General features: G+C 34.7%; 1 protein-coding gene and 1 pseudogene across 1 annotated transcript; both read left to right on the forward strand.

Moving 5' to 3' along the window:
- Or4c134-ps1 (olfactory receptor family 4 subfamily C member 134, pseudogene 1) lies at positions 3222-4129 on the forward strand (annotated as a pseudogene).
- On the forward strand, positions 12682-13617 carry Or4p4 (olfactory receptor family 4 subfamily P member 4). The gene is given in 1 exon segment (NM_001000641.1): positions 12682-13617. A coding segment is annotated over 1 exon segment (936 nt).
- The last annotated feature ends 905 nt before the right edge of the window (positions 13618-14522 follow it).

Genomic DNA, 14522 nt, shown 5'->3' on the forward strand with positions numbered 1-14522 from the left:
TGAAGTATATCGGTATTAGGTCTTTTTTGAATTTCTGATAGAATTCTGCATGGAACCCATCTTATCCTGGACTTTCTTTGATTGGGAGACTTTTTTTGACTGCTTCTATCTTTTTAGGTGTTGTTGGAGTATTTAGATGGTTTAATCTGATCCTGATATAACTTTTGATACCTTGTATCTGTTTAAAAAATTGTCCATTTCCTCCAGATTTTTCAGTTTTGCTGAGTATTAGCTTTTGTAGTAGGAACTGATAATTTTCTGAATTTCCATGGTTTCTGATGTTATGGATCCCTTTTAATTTTTGATTTTGTTTATTTGGATACATGCTTGGTGTCTTCTGCTTAATCTGGCTAAAGGTTTATTATCTTGTTGAATTCCTCCAAGAACCAACTCCTGGTTTTGTTGATTCTTTGTATACTTCTTTTTCTTTCTATTTTGTTGTTTTTAGCTCTGCGTTTAAGTATTTCCTGCCATCAAAGTCCTCTGATTGTATTTTCTTCTTTTTGTTCAAGAGTTTTCAGTTGTGCTGTCAACCTGTTAGTGTATGATTTCTCTAGTTTCTTTTTAGTGGCACTCAGAACTCTGAGTTTTCCTCTTAACACTTCCTTCATTGTGATGCATTAGTTTGGGTTTGTTGTACCATCATTTTCATTAAATTCTAAAAAGCTTTTACTTTATTTATTTCTTCCTTGACCAAGTTGTCTTTGAGCAGAACCTTGTTCGGATTTCATGTGAATGTTAACTTTCTGTTGCTTTTGTTTTTATTGAACACCAGTCTTAATCCATGGAGTTCTGGTAGGATGCATGGGATTATTTCAAATTTTTTTTGTATCTGTTGAAGCCTGTTTTGGGATTGACTGTATGGTCAATTTTGGAGAAGGTACGATGAGGTACTGAGAAGAAGGTATGTCCTTTTTTTAGGATGAAATTTTCTATAGATATTTGTTATGTCCATTTAGTTTTAATGTCTGTTAGTTTCACTGTGTCTCTGTTTATTTTCTATTTCCATGATCTATCCATTGATGAGAGGAGTGTTGACATCTCCCTCTATTATTGGATGAGGAACAATGTATGTTTAGAGCTTTAGTAAAATTTCTTTTATAAAAGTGAGTGTGCTTACATTTGAAGCACAGATGTTCAGAATTGAGAGTTCATCTTGGTAGACTTTCCTTTGATGAGTATAAAATGTCCTTCCTTATGTATTTTGCAGCCATGTGTCAGTCCATGTGTAGTCTGTGGGTAGTGCCGATAGACCTGCGTTTATATGTTACTTGACCATTTTTCCTTACTGCTTTTAATATTCTTTCTTTGTTTTGTGCATTTGGTGTTTTGACTATTATGTGATGGGAGGATTTTCTTTTCTGGTCCAATCTATTTGGAGTTCTGTAGGTTTCTTGTATGTTCATGGGCATCTCTTTCTTTAGGTTAGGGAAGTTTTCTTCTATGATTTTGTTGAAGATATTTACTGGTCCTTTGAGCTGGGAGTCTTCACTCTTCTATACCTATTATCCTTTGTTTTGATCTTCTTATCGAGTCCTTGATTTCCTGTATGTTTTGGATCAGTTGCTTTTTCTGTTTCACATTATGTTTGACAATTGTGCGATGATGTCTAAGGAATCTTCTGCTCCTGAGATTCTTCTATCGCTTGTATTCTGTTCGTGATGCTTGTATCTATGACTCCTTGTCTCTTCCTTTGGTTTTCTATATCCAGGGTTGTTTCCCTGTGTTCTTTTTTTATTGCTTCTATTTCCATTTTTAATTCCTTCAACTATTTGATTGTGTTTTCCTGGAATTCTTTCAGGGATTTTTGTGATTCCTCTCTATAGCTTTCTACTTGTTTATTTAGGTTTTCTTGTGTTTGTCTAAGGGAGTTCTTCATGTCTTTCTTGAAGTCCTCCAGCATCATGATCAAATGCAATTTTAAATCTAGATCTTGCTTTTCTGGTGTGTTTGGATATTCAGCGTTTGCTTTGGTGGGAGAATTGGGACCCGATGATGCCATGTAGTATTGGTTTCTGTTGCTTGGGTTCGTGTGCTTGCCTCTTGTCATCAGATTGTCTCTGGTTTTACTTTGTTCTGCTATTTCTGACAGTGGCTAGATTGCCTATAGTCCTCTGTGTCAAGAGTGCTGTAGACCTGTTTTCCTGTTTTCTTTCAGCCAGTTATGGGAACAGAGTGTTCTGCTTTCGGGCGTGTAGTCTTTCCTGTCTACTGGTCTTCAGGTGTTCCTGTGGGTGTGTGTCCTGAGTCCACAAGGCAGGTCTCTTGGAGCAGAAAAGTTGGTTTTACCTGCGGTCCCATGGCTGAAGTGGCTCGTGGGGGGCTGCTTTTGAGCTCTCTGTGAGGGTGGCAACCAGGAGGGCCTGCACTGACTTTTCCTGGAGCCCCCGTGCACTGGGTCCCAGATGGCGTTAGGTGTTTTCCTCTGGAGTCAGAAATGTAGGCAGAGTGTAATCTCTTCTGGCTTCCCAGCCGTGTCTGCCCCTCCGAAGGTTTAGCTCTCCCTCCCATGGGATTTGGTTGCAGAGAACTGTTGACTGTATCCCTTCATGTCCAGGAAGTGTCTGGAGAGCAGGGGACCTGCAGCTCCAGTGCCCCTATCTTCTGATTCCCCTTAAATACATTTTTTTAGAGATGAGTTTATCTAGGAGCTAAAAAAGAAAAAAAAAGACCACAAAGATGAGTGAAAATTCAGGTAAGATAATTATTATAATGGAATCAATATTGGTGAGTCATTGCATTAAATAGTGCTTTTATTATTATAGACTTCAGGGAATGAGCATGGATATTTTAGTCTACATGGATATTTTAATATATTCATAGACAAAATACTCATTTTTTCAAAGCCTTCAGAGTGGGTAAAGGAAGTGATATGCCCTCTCAATATACCCAAGAGACAAACATATTTTTCTTAAATATCCTAGTCACTAAATCACCTTTTAAAAGAAATGACTCTATACTTTCGAATATCAATAGGAATCAATATATCTAACAGCATTTATATTGTTTGTTCCCCAAATTCAAAACCTTTGATCAATGGAAAATCTCATTGACAAATAGGTATGTATGCTAAAATTCAGAAAGATACCTCAGATATTTTATGACAAAGGTAAACCAGATTAACAGCATCGGAGAAAATCAAGGAATTTCAGCATCAGGATGTTGATTTTAATACCTCATTTCCTTCTTTGCAGGTTAAATATTTATTAGCCTGCTTACCTATGACAGCTACTGGCATTATACATAACAATACCGTGACTGAATTCATTCTATTTGGGTTGACCCAGATCCAGAAAAACAGAAGGCAGTATTTGGTGTCTCGACTCTTTACCTTATGATTCTAATGGGGAATTTTCTCATTTTGGTAACCATTAAGATATTCAGACATTTAGGAATCCCATGTATTTTTTCCTCTTATATTTGTCTTTTTCTGATGCTTCCTTCTCTATAACTATAGCACATAGAGAGAACCTAGACTGATCATGGACTATCTCTTCTAGAACAAAAAAATTACCTACAATAAATGTATGACTCAGGTCTTTGAAGTTCACTTCTTTGGGTACATGGAGATCTTAGGCTTATCCTTGTGACCTTTGACCTCTACATAGCAATCTGTAAGCCTCTAAGATACAAAACTATGGTGAAACAGTATATCTATGATATATTAATGGTTCTGTGAGTAGGGTTTTGCATTCACTCTTCAGCACAGATTTTCTAACCGTTAATATTATGATTCTGTAGCCCAAATGTAACTGATCACTTTTAGTGTGATTTGTAGCCCTTAATGAAACTTTGCCTGCATGGATTCCTATGTGAAAAATTTGCTAGTTCTGTCTAATAGTGGTGCCATATGCATGGTAAGTTTCACAGTGCTTCTTATGTCCTATGTTGTAATCTTATGCTCTCTGAGAAACCACAGTGAAGAAGGAAGACAAAAAGCCTTGTCTGCTTCTCATTTCATTGTGGTGGTCATAATTTTTGGTTCCTGTTTATATACACACAGCCACTAACCAAAGAACAAGATGGTATCGTTGTTTTATACCTCTGAGACACCTCTGCTCAACCTTCTTATCTACAGTCTGAGGAATGAAGAAGTAAAAAAATTAATGTGAAAGTTATGGGATGTTAATATATGACTTTAGTTGACATAGAATATATAAAGATTCTAAAGTATAGTTATCAAGAGGTTGATTTTCATACATGGATTGAAAAAATAAAGTATTTCTGAGAATATATAATCAATATCTTGTGTATGTGTGTAGAAAAAAAATTATGTGGGATCAGTGAGATATTTTATTGAGTAGATTTGCTTCCCACCAAACTTGACAAAAGTACCAGAATTTCATATATTTAAAGGCGAGAATAAAATCAAGTACATTTTCCTCTGACCCCCCCACATGTGTCATGTTGTGTAAATACACATAACAATAGTTACATAAGTAAATACATGCAAATAAATTAAAACTCATAATTAAATTTAAATCTTTATATATAGAAGCTTAACTAATATTATTTATATACACATATGGATAGGTAAATAACTAATAAATAATAGTATTTATATGAAAGTGTGTACATTAATTTCTTTTAAAGACTTTTTCTAGTCCATTTTGAATATGTTTATACAAAGAACCTATTAAAAACATACAAATTAAAATTATCTTGACATGCTAAGAAATAGAAATCATGATTTTAGAAATTATAATGTTCTTGTTTCCATGAGGAATTTCATTAATGGAAAATTTATGTCCAATAAAATTTCAAGTACACTCAAAACCTAGGCCCTTGCTGAAAAAGTATTAAAAGTCCTTTGTTTGCTGACGAAAGCAGGAATCTGTAACTTGGATGTAAACTGGAGTTCTTCACACTGCCATTGCAACAGTATGGGCATGGGTGTTGAAATTTAGTAGCTTGACTATACAGATCAGTAAAGAAGACCATTGTATAATATTTTTGAGAGACAGACAGAGGGAGAGAGGGTGTAGGGAAATATACAGGAATCTTGATTCTTTACACTTAGAGAGAAAAAATAACATCACCCTCATTGTTTGTTTCAACTATATAAATAATTGGAGAAAATAAATTGAATCTCTGGATGTGAGTATTTTTTTTCTTAGAATAGGTTATTAGCAACCTATGAGTGTAAGAAATGATACAAGATTTGTTTGTAGACTCTATAGCGTACATGAAAATTAAAAATTAGTAGTTTTATAAATGAAAATAAGAGCAAGAGTTTGTCCCCTTCAGAGAATTTTAGCTATATGAGTGTTTTAAAGGGTGTATTTTCATTTTTAACATGATTATAATAATCACTATAATTATAATTCACACTTATTGTGGCTTCTTCATATCACAATAAAACAGCAATCCTATTTCACTATCACAGGTTATGAATTACATTGAAAGACGCAAGTATCAATTCCAGTGATAATAGCTGGCTAGAGTATAGTTCAATGGGAGGAGGCACAGTTAATATTCAGAAGGTTTGGGTGTCATCCTCAGAACAAACAAGAAAAAACAAATTAGAAAGTCTCCTGCTTCAAGTTTCAATTTTGTTGATACCCTTTCCAGATGCATATAAGTAATTTTCTAATGAAATTTTTATGTCTGAGATTTGTTTTCAATAGTCATGAAGATTTTTAAACATAATCGCTTCTTAAATCAAGAGGTCAGAAACTGATAAACATTTATTTCTCAACCTTTCCTCTTTCTTCAAACTTCATATGGTAAATGTCAGTTTACCATCTTTTAATGCAAACTCAAAAAGTGTAAGAAGACTCTTTTCAACATTAGGTAATATAGAATTCCAAATACATCAGATATAAAATAAGGTCTCATTCAAAACTTAAATGTTCTATTTAAATGTACCAAGGCCAGCTGCAATCTTGATTGTCACAAAAATATCTGAAATCTCTTAGAAGACATTTATCTCGGTATCCCTGTGTAGGATGAACAATTTTATATTGTTTAGGTTGGGAGAAACATCTTTTTTTTAATGTTTAAGGTTCAATTTATTTTCTTTATTCAGTATTTTTATTTACATTTCAAATGTTATCCTCTTTCCCAGCCATAAACCCTCTATCTCATCCCCCTCCCCTTCTGCTATAAGGGTGTTCCCCCTCTCCAAGGACCCCTTGCCCGTACCCCCTGACATTCCCCTGCACTAGGTGATACAGCCTTGGCAGGATCAAGGGCTTCTCCTCCCAAAGGTGCCCAATAAGGCCAACCTCTGTTACATATGCAGCTGGAGCCTTGGGTCAGTACATGTGTACACTTTGGGTAGTGGTTTAGTACCTGGGAGTTCTGGTTGGTTGGTATTGTTGTTCTTACAGGGTTGCAAGCCCCTTCAGCTCATTCAATCCTTTCTCCAATTCTTTTAACAGGGACCCTGTTCTAACTTCAGTGGTTGGATGCTAGCACTTGCCCCTGTATTTGTCATGCTCTGGCTAGCCTCTCAGGAGACAGCTATACCAGGCTCCTGTCAGTATGTACATCTTGGCTTCATCAATGTTGTCTAGATTTGGTGGAGAGGTATATATATATATATATATATATATATATATATATATATATATATATATATATATATATGGGCTGAGTCCCTATATGGGGCAGCCTCTGAATGGCCATACATTCAGTCTCTGCTCTAAACTTTGTCTCTGTATCCCCTCCTATGAGTATTTTTGTTTCCCCTTTTAAGGAGAACTGAAGCATCTACACTTTGGTTGTCCTTCTTGAGCTTCATGTGGTCTGTGGATTGTATCTTGGGTAATTAGAACTTTTGGGGTAATATCCACTTATCAGTGAGTGCATATCATGTGTGTTTTTTGTCAGTGGTTTATCTCACTCAGGATATTTTCTAGTTCCATCCATTTGCCTATGAAATTCATGAAGTCATTGATTTTATTGCTGAGTAGTACTCCACTGTGTAGATGTACCACATTTTCTGTACCATTCATCTGTTGGAGAACTTCTGTGTCATATCCTCAGTCCTTTTATTGTGTATAAATTGGTGCACATATTCGTGGTGTTTGGATTGTCTTAAATAGCCTCCTGCCTATACACATACACTAGTTAAAGAACAATGCATTTTTCTATACATCTTAACTGCAGTATATTTATATTTGAGAACAGTTTCTTTCATTACTTTTATTTTTTACAGTTCACATTTGCCCCTCTCCTGGTCTACCCTTCTACAGTTACTCATAACATTCCTTCTTCCCAATCCAACCACATGCAGTTTCCAAAAGAATGTCCCACACCCCTGCCAGGTCATCTGACTCTAGAAGGATAGGTGACTGTTCAGCCACTGAGGCCAGACCAGGCAAACCTCTACTGTATATGAGTCAGGGTCCCTTGGCCAGCTCCTGTATGCTGTCTGGTTGATGGCTCAATGTCTGAGAGATGTCAAGGTTCCTGGTTAGTAGAGACAAATGCTCTTCCTATGAGATCACCCTCTTACTCAGCTTCCTTCAGCCTTTCCCTAATTCGGACACAGGGGTCCCAGACTTCAGTCCAATGGTTGGATATAATTATCTGCTTCTGTCTTAGCTGCTATTTGGTCCTCTTGGAGGACAGCCATACTAGGATCCTGTCATTAAGTACAACATAGCATCAATAATAGTGTCAGGCCTTAGAGCCTACCTTGAAATGGATCGCAAGTTGGGCTGGTAACTGCATTACCTTTCCCTCAGTCTATTCTCCATTTTTCTCCCTGTATTTCTTTTAGATAGGAACAATTCTGGGTCACAGTTTTTGACATCAACTGAATGTCCTTTCTCTCTACTGGAGGTGGACTCTACAAGTTTCCTCTCACACTGTTGGGCATTTCCTCTAAGGTTCATTTATTTGAATCTTGAGACCCCCATCTCCCAGGTCTCTGGTACTTTCTAGAGGGTCCTTCCATCTCCTACCCCCAAGGTTGCATATTTCCATTCATTCTGCTAGTCTGCAGGGCTGCTTTCTTGCCCCCCACCACATACCTGATTAAGGTTCCCTTTTCCCCTCCTCCTTCCCTCTCCTACCCAGATCCCTCCCATCATTTGCCTCCTGTGATTGCTTTTTTTCTTCCTACCAAGTGGGATTGAAAAATCCCCACTTGAGTCCATCTGCTTAGTAATGTTTTTCACTTCTGTGGATTTTATCCTAATTATTCTGAACATTTTGGTTAATATCCACTTAGTAGTGAATACATACTTATGGCCTTTTTGGTCTGAGTTACCTCAATCATGATATTTTCTAGTTCTAAACATTTGCCTGAAAAACTCATGATGTCTTTATTATTAATAGCTGAATAGTATTCCATTGTGTAAATGAACCACTTTTTTGTATCCATTCTTCTTTTACAGGACATCTGGATTGTTTCCAGATTCTGGCTATGGCAAATAAGGCCACTATGAACATAGTGGAGCATGTGCCCCTGTGGTATGGTAGGACAACTTTTGGGCATATGCCTAAGAGTGGTATAGCTGGGTCCTCATGTAGATCTATTTCCAGTGTTCTGAGGAACCTCCAGAATTATTTCCAAAGATGTACTAGTTTGCAATACCACCAGCAATGGAGGAGTGTTAGTCCTTCTCCACATTCTTGTTAACATGTACTGTCACCTGAGTTTTTGATCTTAGACATTCTGATTAGTGTAAGGTGGAATCTCAGAGCTGGCTTGATTTGCATTTCCCTGATCATGAAGGACTTTTAAAATTTCTTTAAATGCTTCTCAGCTATTCGAGATTCTTCTGTTGTAAATTTTCTGTTTAGCACTATACTCCATTTTTGATTGGGTTGTTTGTTTTTTGGAGGTTAGCTTCTTGAGATACAAACCATCGAGATGAAATGTGAGCTAATTCAAGTAAAAGGATATTGAAGTAGGTTTCAGAGGATACAATAATCTTTTTATGAAAAATATTTGTAATTGTTTGTATATTTTTTTATATAATTATAGTAAAGTCTGTTAAAAAATGAGGTCTGATGAGCCTATTACTTCTAATGTCCACTTCCATTCTTCTTTATACTTTACGAGAAAAATATTAACAAACAGAAAGCACCAAGGCTTTTCTCTGTATCCAAGCACCCACTACTTGGCACATGCAATGCATTGGCTCCACCTACAGAACTGTAAAAAAATAAATACTTAAACACACTTGAAAACACAGAACTTCCCCAGAGAACATAATAAAAGTGCTCTATCTGAACTGCTGTAGGTTAGTTCCTAGCAAAATAACTATAGCTCCCTTCCCATAGTAAAAGAACTCAATGTTATAATCAGCAAATAGACTGTTAGTCATTAAAATTTTGTCATGAATGGGAAACATGCTTTGTACAGAACATATATGATTCTGTTGCAGAATTGCTCTGATATCTTGGATCTCAAAGAATGTTGCTAACTGGTGAGTTGGTAACTTGAGAATATGTGAATGATATACTTTCCTTAAATTCTACCTTAACTGGAAATTAAATTTTATTTTTAAGAAATAGTATCTACTTAAAGATTGTGCATGACGGCTAAATTTTCAATGCTTAGAAATAAATTGGTTCTATAGAAGTTATAACGGAGTTTGTATGCAGCTGTGTCTATAATGTTATCTCTCTGGAATGCACAGCCTCATATAATTATTAGTTTGAGAGTCTGCTAACTGACAGGCAGTTATTAAATTTTTCTCATGTATTAGTTTGGTAAAATAGGTAATGAAATACAAATATTGCAATTTATGTTAAAGTCTTCAAGTCAGAACTTTGAAGGATATAACTTAAGCAGTTATGTAACTGATTTCTTGACAAGGAACAGACATGATTATAAAATAAACTATCATTTAAAATAATAGTAGAACCTGTATAAGTAAATAATTTCATAGTTATTATCCCTAAATATGTAATGTTAACAGTACCTTTTACTCCTATATGAATAATCTATATAGGAAGAATTCTTATACACCATTGATTCTAGCTCCTTCATTTTATGAACTAAGAATATAAACTCCTGCATCTAAGAAGTGTAAGTATTAAAAATTGAACTCAATTTTCTGCCACTCCCTTATTTCTATCACATGACAAGTATCTGAAAATATAATATAGTCTTTCTTAACAAAAATCACTAATCATTCTTGAGGAGGTAAGAGGTATTCCTACCTCAGATTTTGTAAAAACTATGAATCAGTGACATTCGAGAGGTGGTTATAGATCTGAGAACTGATTCAGTTCAGAATTCATGAACAGACTTTAAATTAATTTATAATTCCATTTTAAAATTAAATGTGTTCTTACAATAACTATCTATGAATCAAATATTGAAATTCAGATAAATTATGTTTGCTTGATGAATACAAACATACATATATATACATATATATATATATCTATATAATTTAAAGTTGGATAGGTCAGAATTAATGCTCAAATTATTTCTACTTTTTCTTGAATTTGAACAGGACTTATAAAGAGATGATGGTGAATTCAGGATCTGTGGTTAGGAAACTCTGCTTAGAAGATGGAGTCAGTAATATGCTTGTTGTCTTACCATACATGTACATCTTCCAGGTTAAGATTATATTTATTTTATTTACCTTTCAAGTGACACATCCTCACTAGTATTTACCTTTCAAGTGACACATAAACACTAGAGCAATGCAGTTACAAAAACCAATTTAACATGTCTCATTTTTATTTATTTTAAAAGTTAAAACTCACAACAAACCTTTAACAATTAAGTAAGTTGCATGCTTTTCCTTATTTCAATTTAAAAAGGCTTTAAAACAAATGACTTATTATTTTGTAAGTTTGAATTCACAAAGGTCATATCTGAAGTCAGTTACTAATTTAACAAGTGTTACCAGAGAGGTGTCAAAACTGTGAAGATTAATTAAATTCTTACCAGAAATCTTTTTCAAACTTTAACACAGTAGAAGTTCTGTGTGTGAAGAATATGAATCAAGGTCAGAAAAGATGCCATGATTTTGAAGGAGCACAATGAGGGGTACATAGAATAGTTTGAAGGGAAGTAACAGAAAGGAAACATTATTATATTTCATCTTAAATTTTAAGAAATAAAGATTTTCATGTAGAAAAGAAATCAAATACCAGTGAGAAATTTATACATCAACTTTAGCCTTCTGAGTCAAGACAATTCAATATCCTATCAATATATTCTAATAATAACCTAATATGAATGAAAAGCAACAGATGTGCGTGTTTGCTAGCAATTTTAAGAATAACTAAAAATATATTTTCTTGTTTAATTGCAAAATATCATAGTTATTGTTACCTGCTTTGGGGAACAATTAGAACCTACTTTAAAAATCCTATGTCTTTGTTCTTATTCATGAAATTTTATTGCAGAAATGAAAGAATTCATTTTACAATTCAATAGTAATAAAAAACAAGAACTTAATGGTATTCCTGTAGACATTTTGTCTCATATCGATAACTTCAGTGGCATTTTTTTGTCTTACTGGTCTTTTCCTTGTATAATACAATTTCTAATTTTGTGTTATTTGTGTGTGTGTGTGTGTGTGTGTGTGTATGTGTGTGCATGTGTGTGTGTTGGTGTGTTTTCTTTATGTTTTAAAAATCTTGTTTCTTTCTTTTGCATGCCTTTTTTCTTTTTTATTGTTTGTCTATTTGTTCAACAAAAAGAGAGACAATTAATTGAGTTTTCTACATAGGAAGGTGACAATAATCTTAGAGCAGTTGGGGAAGTATGGCCATCCAAATTCTTCTTAAATAAAAACTTATTAGTTAAAATTATTTATTATTTTTCATGTGAATTAATATGTAAAGTAGTAGAATGAAATTGAATTGAAAAATCTGAATGTGTGATCAGAGCTGAACTGAAGATTAAAGAGAACATTTTGACACTATTTGATAATTTTAAGATGTTTCATTTAGAAGTATTAAAATTTATATGTGCAAACTTAATGATCCATTCTTGTTCAAAATTCTACCAGTCTAATATGATGTCTTGTCATTACCTAATACAATTTTCTTACTTCCTACAGCCTAGTCTTTCAAATTTTATGACTTTTATTGACTCACAATGAGAATCATACTACTCATACATTTTCTAAGGATTAAAAATACAATCCATCTTTGTGAAGCAAGTAATTGAGAGAAAGATGCTAATCTCAAATTTTTTCAAAATTCCCAAATGTTATTGTATTTTCAGTGTTAGTAAGGCAAATTGTTCTTTCTCATACTTAAATAATAACTAAATTAATGACTCTAGAATTTATAATAAATTCACAGTATACTTATGTCAATTCTATAAGCCTATTTTTAAAGCAGGTCACATTTTATATTCTACTTATAATCACACAAAGTTGTTGTAAATAAAATAAAGCCACATTATAGAAGAATGAAAAGAATATAGCCTGATTGAAACTACTTTTATATTAACCACAATTATTTGTAATTTTCATTGTCTAGAGAGTATATATATTCATAAAAATGTATGCATTGGACAATTATAGATCAGAAATCTTAATTTGTTTTATTTGCAACCAGCTGTGATATTCTTAGAGAATGTTGAAGGTTATTAGAACTGAATTCCAGATTTTTATTATATAAATTATGTGGCTGAAACAGATTAAGCATATTTAGTATATAAGAAACAGGTAGAATGTACTTCTAAACATAACCTCCTCAACTATGTCATTTCAGGTGATGTGCATATTCTGTCCACAATGAGCCATGGATAAAAGCAATAATATCACAGTCTTTATTTTATTGGGACTTTCCCAAAATAAGAACACTGAAATCCTCTGCTTCGTATTTTTTTTATTTTGCTACATTGCTATTTGGATGGGCAATGTTCTCATAATGATTTCTATCACAGGCACTCAGCTCATTGAACAACCTATGTATTTCTTCCTCAACTATCTCTCACTCTCTGACCTCTGCTACACATCCACAGTGACCCCTAAATTAATGACTGACTTACTGGCAGAAAGGAAAGTCATTTCCTATAATAATTGTATGATACAGCTCTTCACAACTCATTTATTTGGAGGAATTGAAATCTTTATTCTCACAGGCATGGCCTATGACCGCTATGTGGCCATTTGCAGGCCCTTGCATTATACCGTGATCATGAGCAGACATAGGTGTAACTTGATCATCATAACTTGTTGCACGGGGGGATTTGTGCACTCAGCTTGTCAGCTTTTTCTCACTATCTTCTTACCATTTTGTGGCCCAAATGAGATAGATCACTATTTCTGTGATGTGTACCCTTTGTTGAAATTGGCCTGTTCCAATACACACATAATAGGTCTCTTAGTCATTGCTAACTCTGGCTTAATTGCTTTAGTGACATTTGTTGTTTTGATATTCTCTTATTTTTTCATATTGTATACTGTAAGGGCATTCTCTGCAGAAAGTCGGAGCAAAGCTCTATCTACTTGCAGTTCCCATTTAACAATTGTAGTCCTTTTTTTTGCACCTGCACTATTCATTTATATCAGACCAGCCACCACATTCCCAGAAGACAAAGTGTTTGCTCTTTTTTACACCATCATAGCACCCATGTTCAATCCTCTGATCTACACACTGAGAAACACAGAGATGAAGAATGCCCTACGGAAAGTTTGGGGTCATCAAGGACTTCTGAAGGTAAAGTTAATTTAAAGTTCTGAGCTATGTCTGCCTGTACGATTGGTTTCATGAGTCAACACATATAAGAACCACTGGAATGCTTTTAATGCATTGAAAATTTAAGTTGAAAAGTAACAGTCAACTCTCATGAATTATATTTCTACATGGATCCTTCGTTAATAAACTTTATTCTCACAGAAGCCCTCTTGTAAGTTATTTAATCATTAAATGCAATGAAATATACATTTTATATAATATAATATTTTATTAATTCTTAAATTATTTCATAGAATGTACAATGATCGTATTCAACTTTGTGTGTGTGTGTGAGTGTGTGTGTGTGTGTGTGTGTGTGTGTGTGTGTGTGTGTGCTACTTTATTTATTTCCACTTTAAATGTTGTTCATCTTCCCGGTCTCCTCTCCACAAACCTCTCATCTCATACCCCCTCCCGTTTGGTTCGAAGAGGGTGTTTCCCCCACCCACACAATCTCTATGGCCTCATGCCACTAACATTCTCCTATATGGGGCAACAAACCTCCATAGGAGCAAGGGATTTCTCTCCCATTAATGGCAGATAAGGCAATCCTCTGCTGTATATGTTGCTAGAGCTGTGGACTTACCCATGTATACTCTTTGGTTGGTAGTTTTAATTCCTGGGATCTCTGGGGTTCTGGTTAGTTGATATTGTTTTTCTTCCTGTGTGGTTGCAATCCCATTCACTTCCTTCAGTCCTTTCTCTAACTCCTCCATTTTAGATCCTAGGCTCAGCGCAATCATTGACTATATTTTAAACTATCTTAGTCAGATGGTGGCAAAGCCTCACAGAGGACAGCCGTACCAGGCTCCTGTCTGTGAGCACTTCTCATCGTCAGCCATAGGTATGGTGTCTGCAGTTGCGATGGATCCCAATGTGGTGACCCCCTACCCTCCATTTCC

The sequence above is a fragment of the Rattus norvegicus genome, chromosome 3 (genome assembly GCF_021556685.1).
Source record: "Rattus norvegicus strain SHRSP/BbbUtx chromosome 3, alternate assembly SHRSP_T2T, whole genome shotgun sequence".
NCBI classification, from domain to species: Eukaryota; Metazoa; Chordata; class Mammalia; order Rodentia; family Muridae; genus Rattus; species Rattus norvegicus.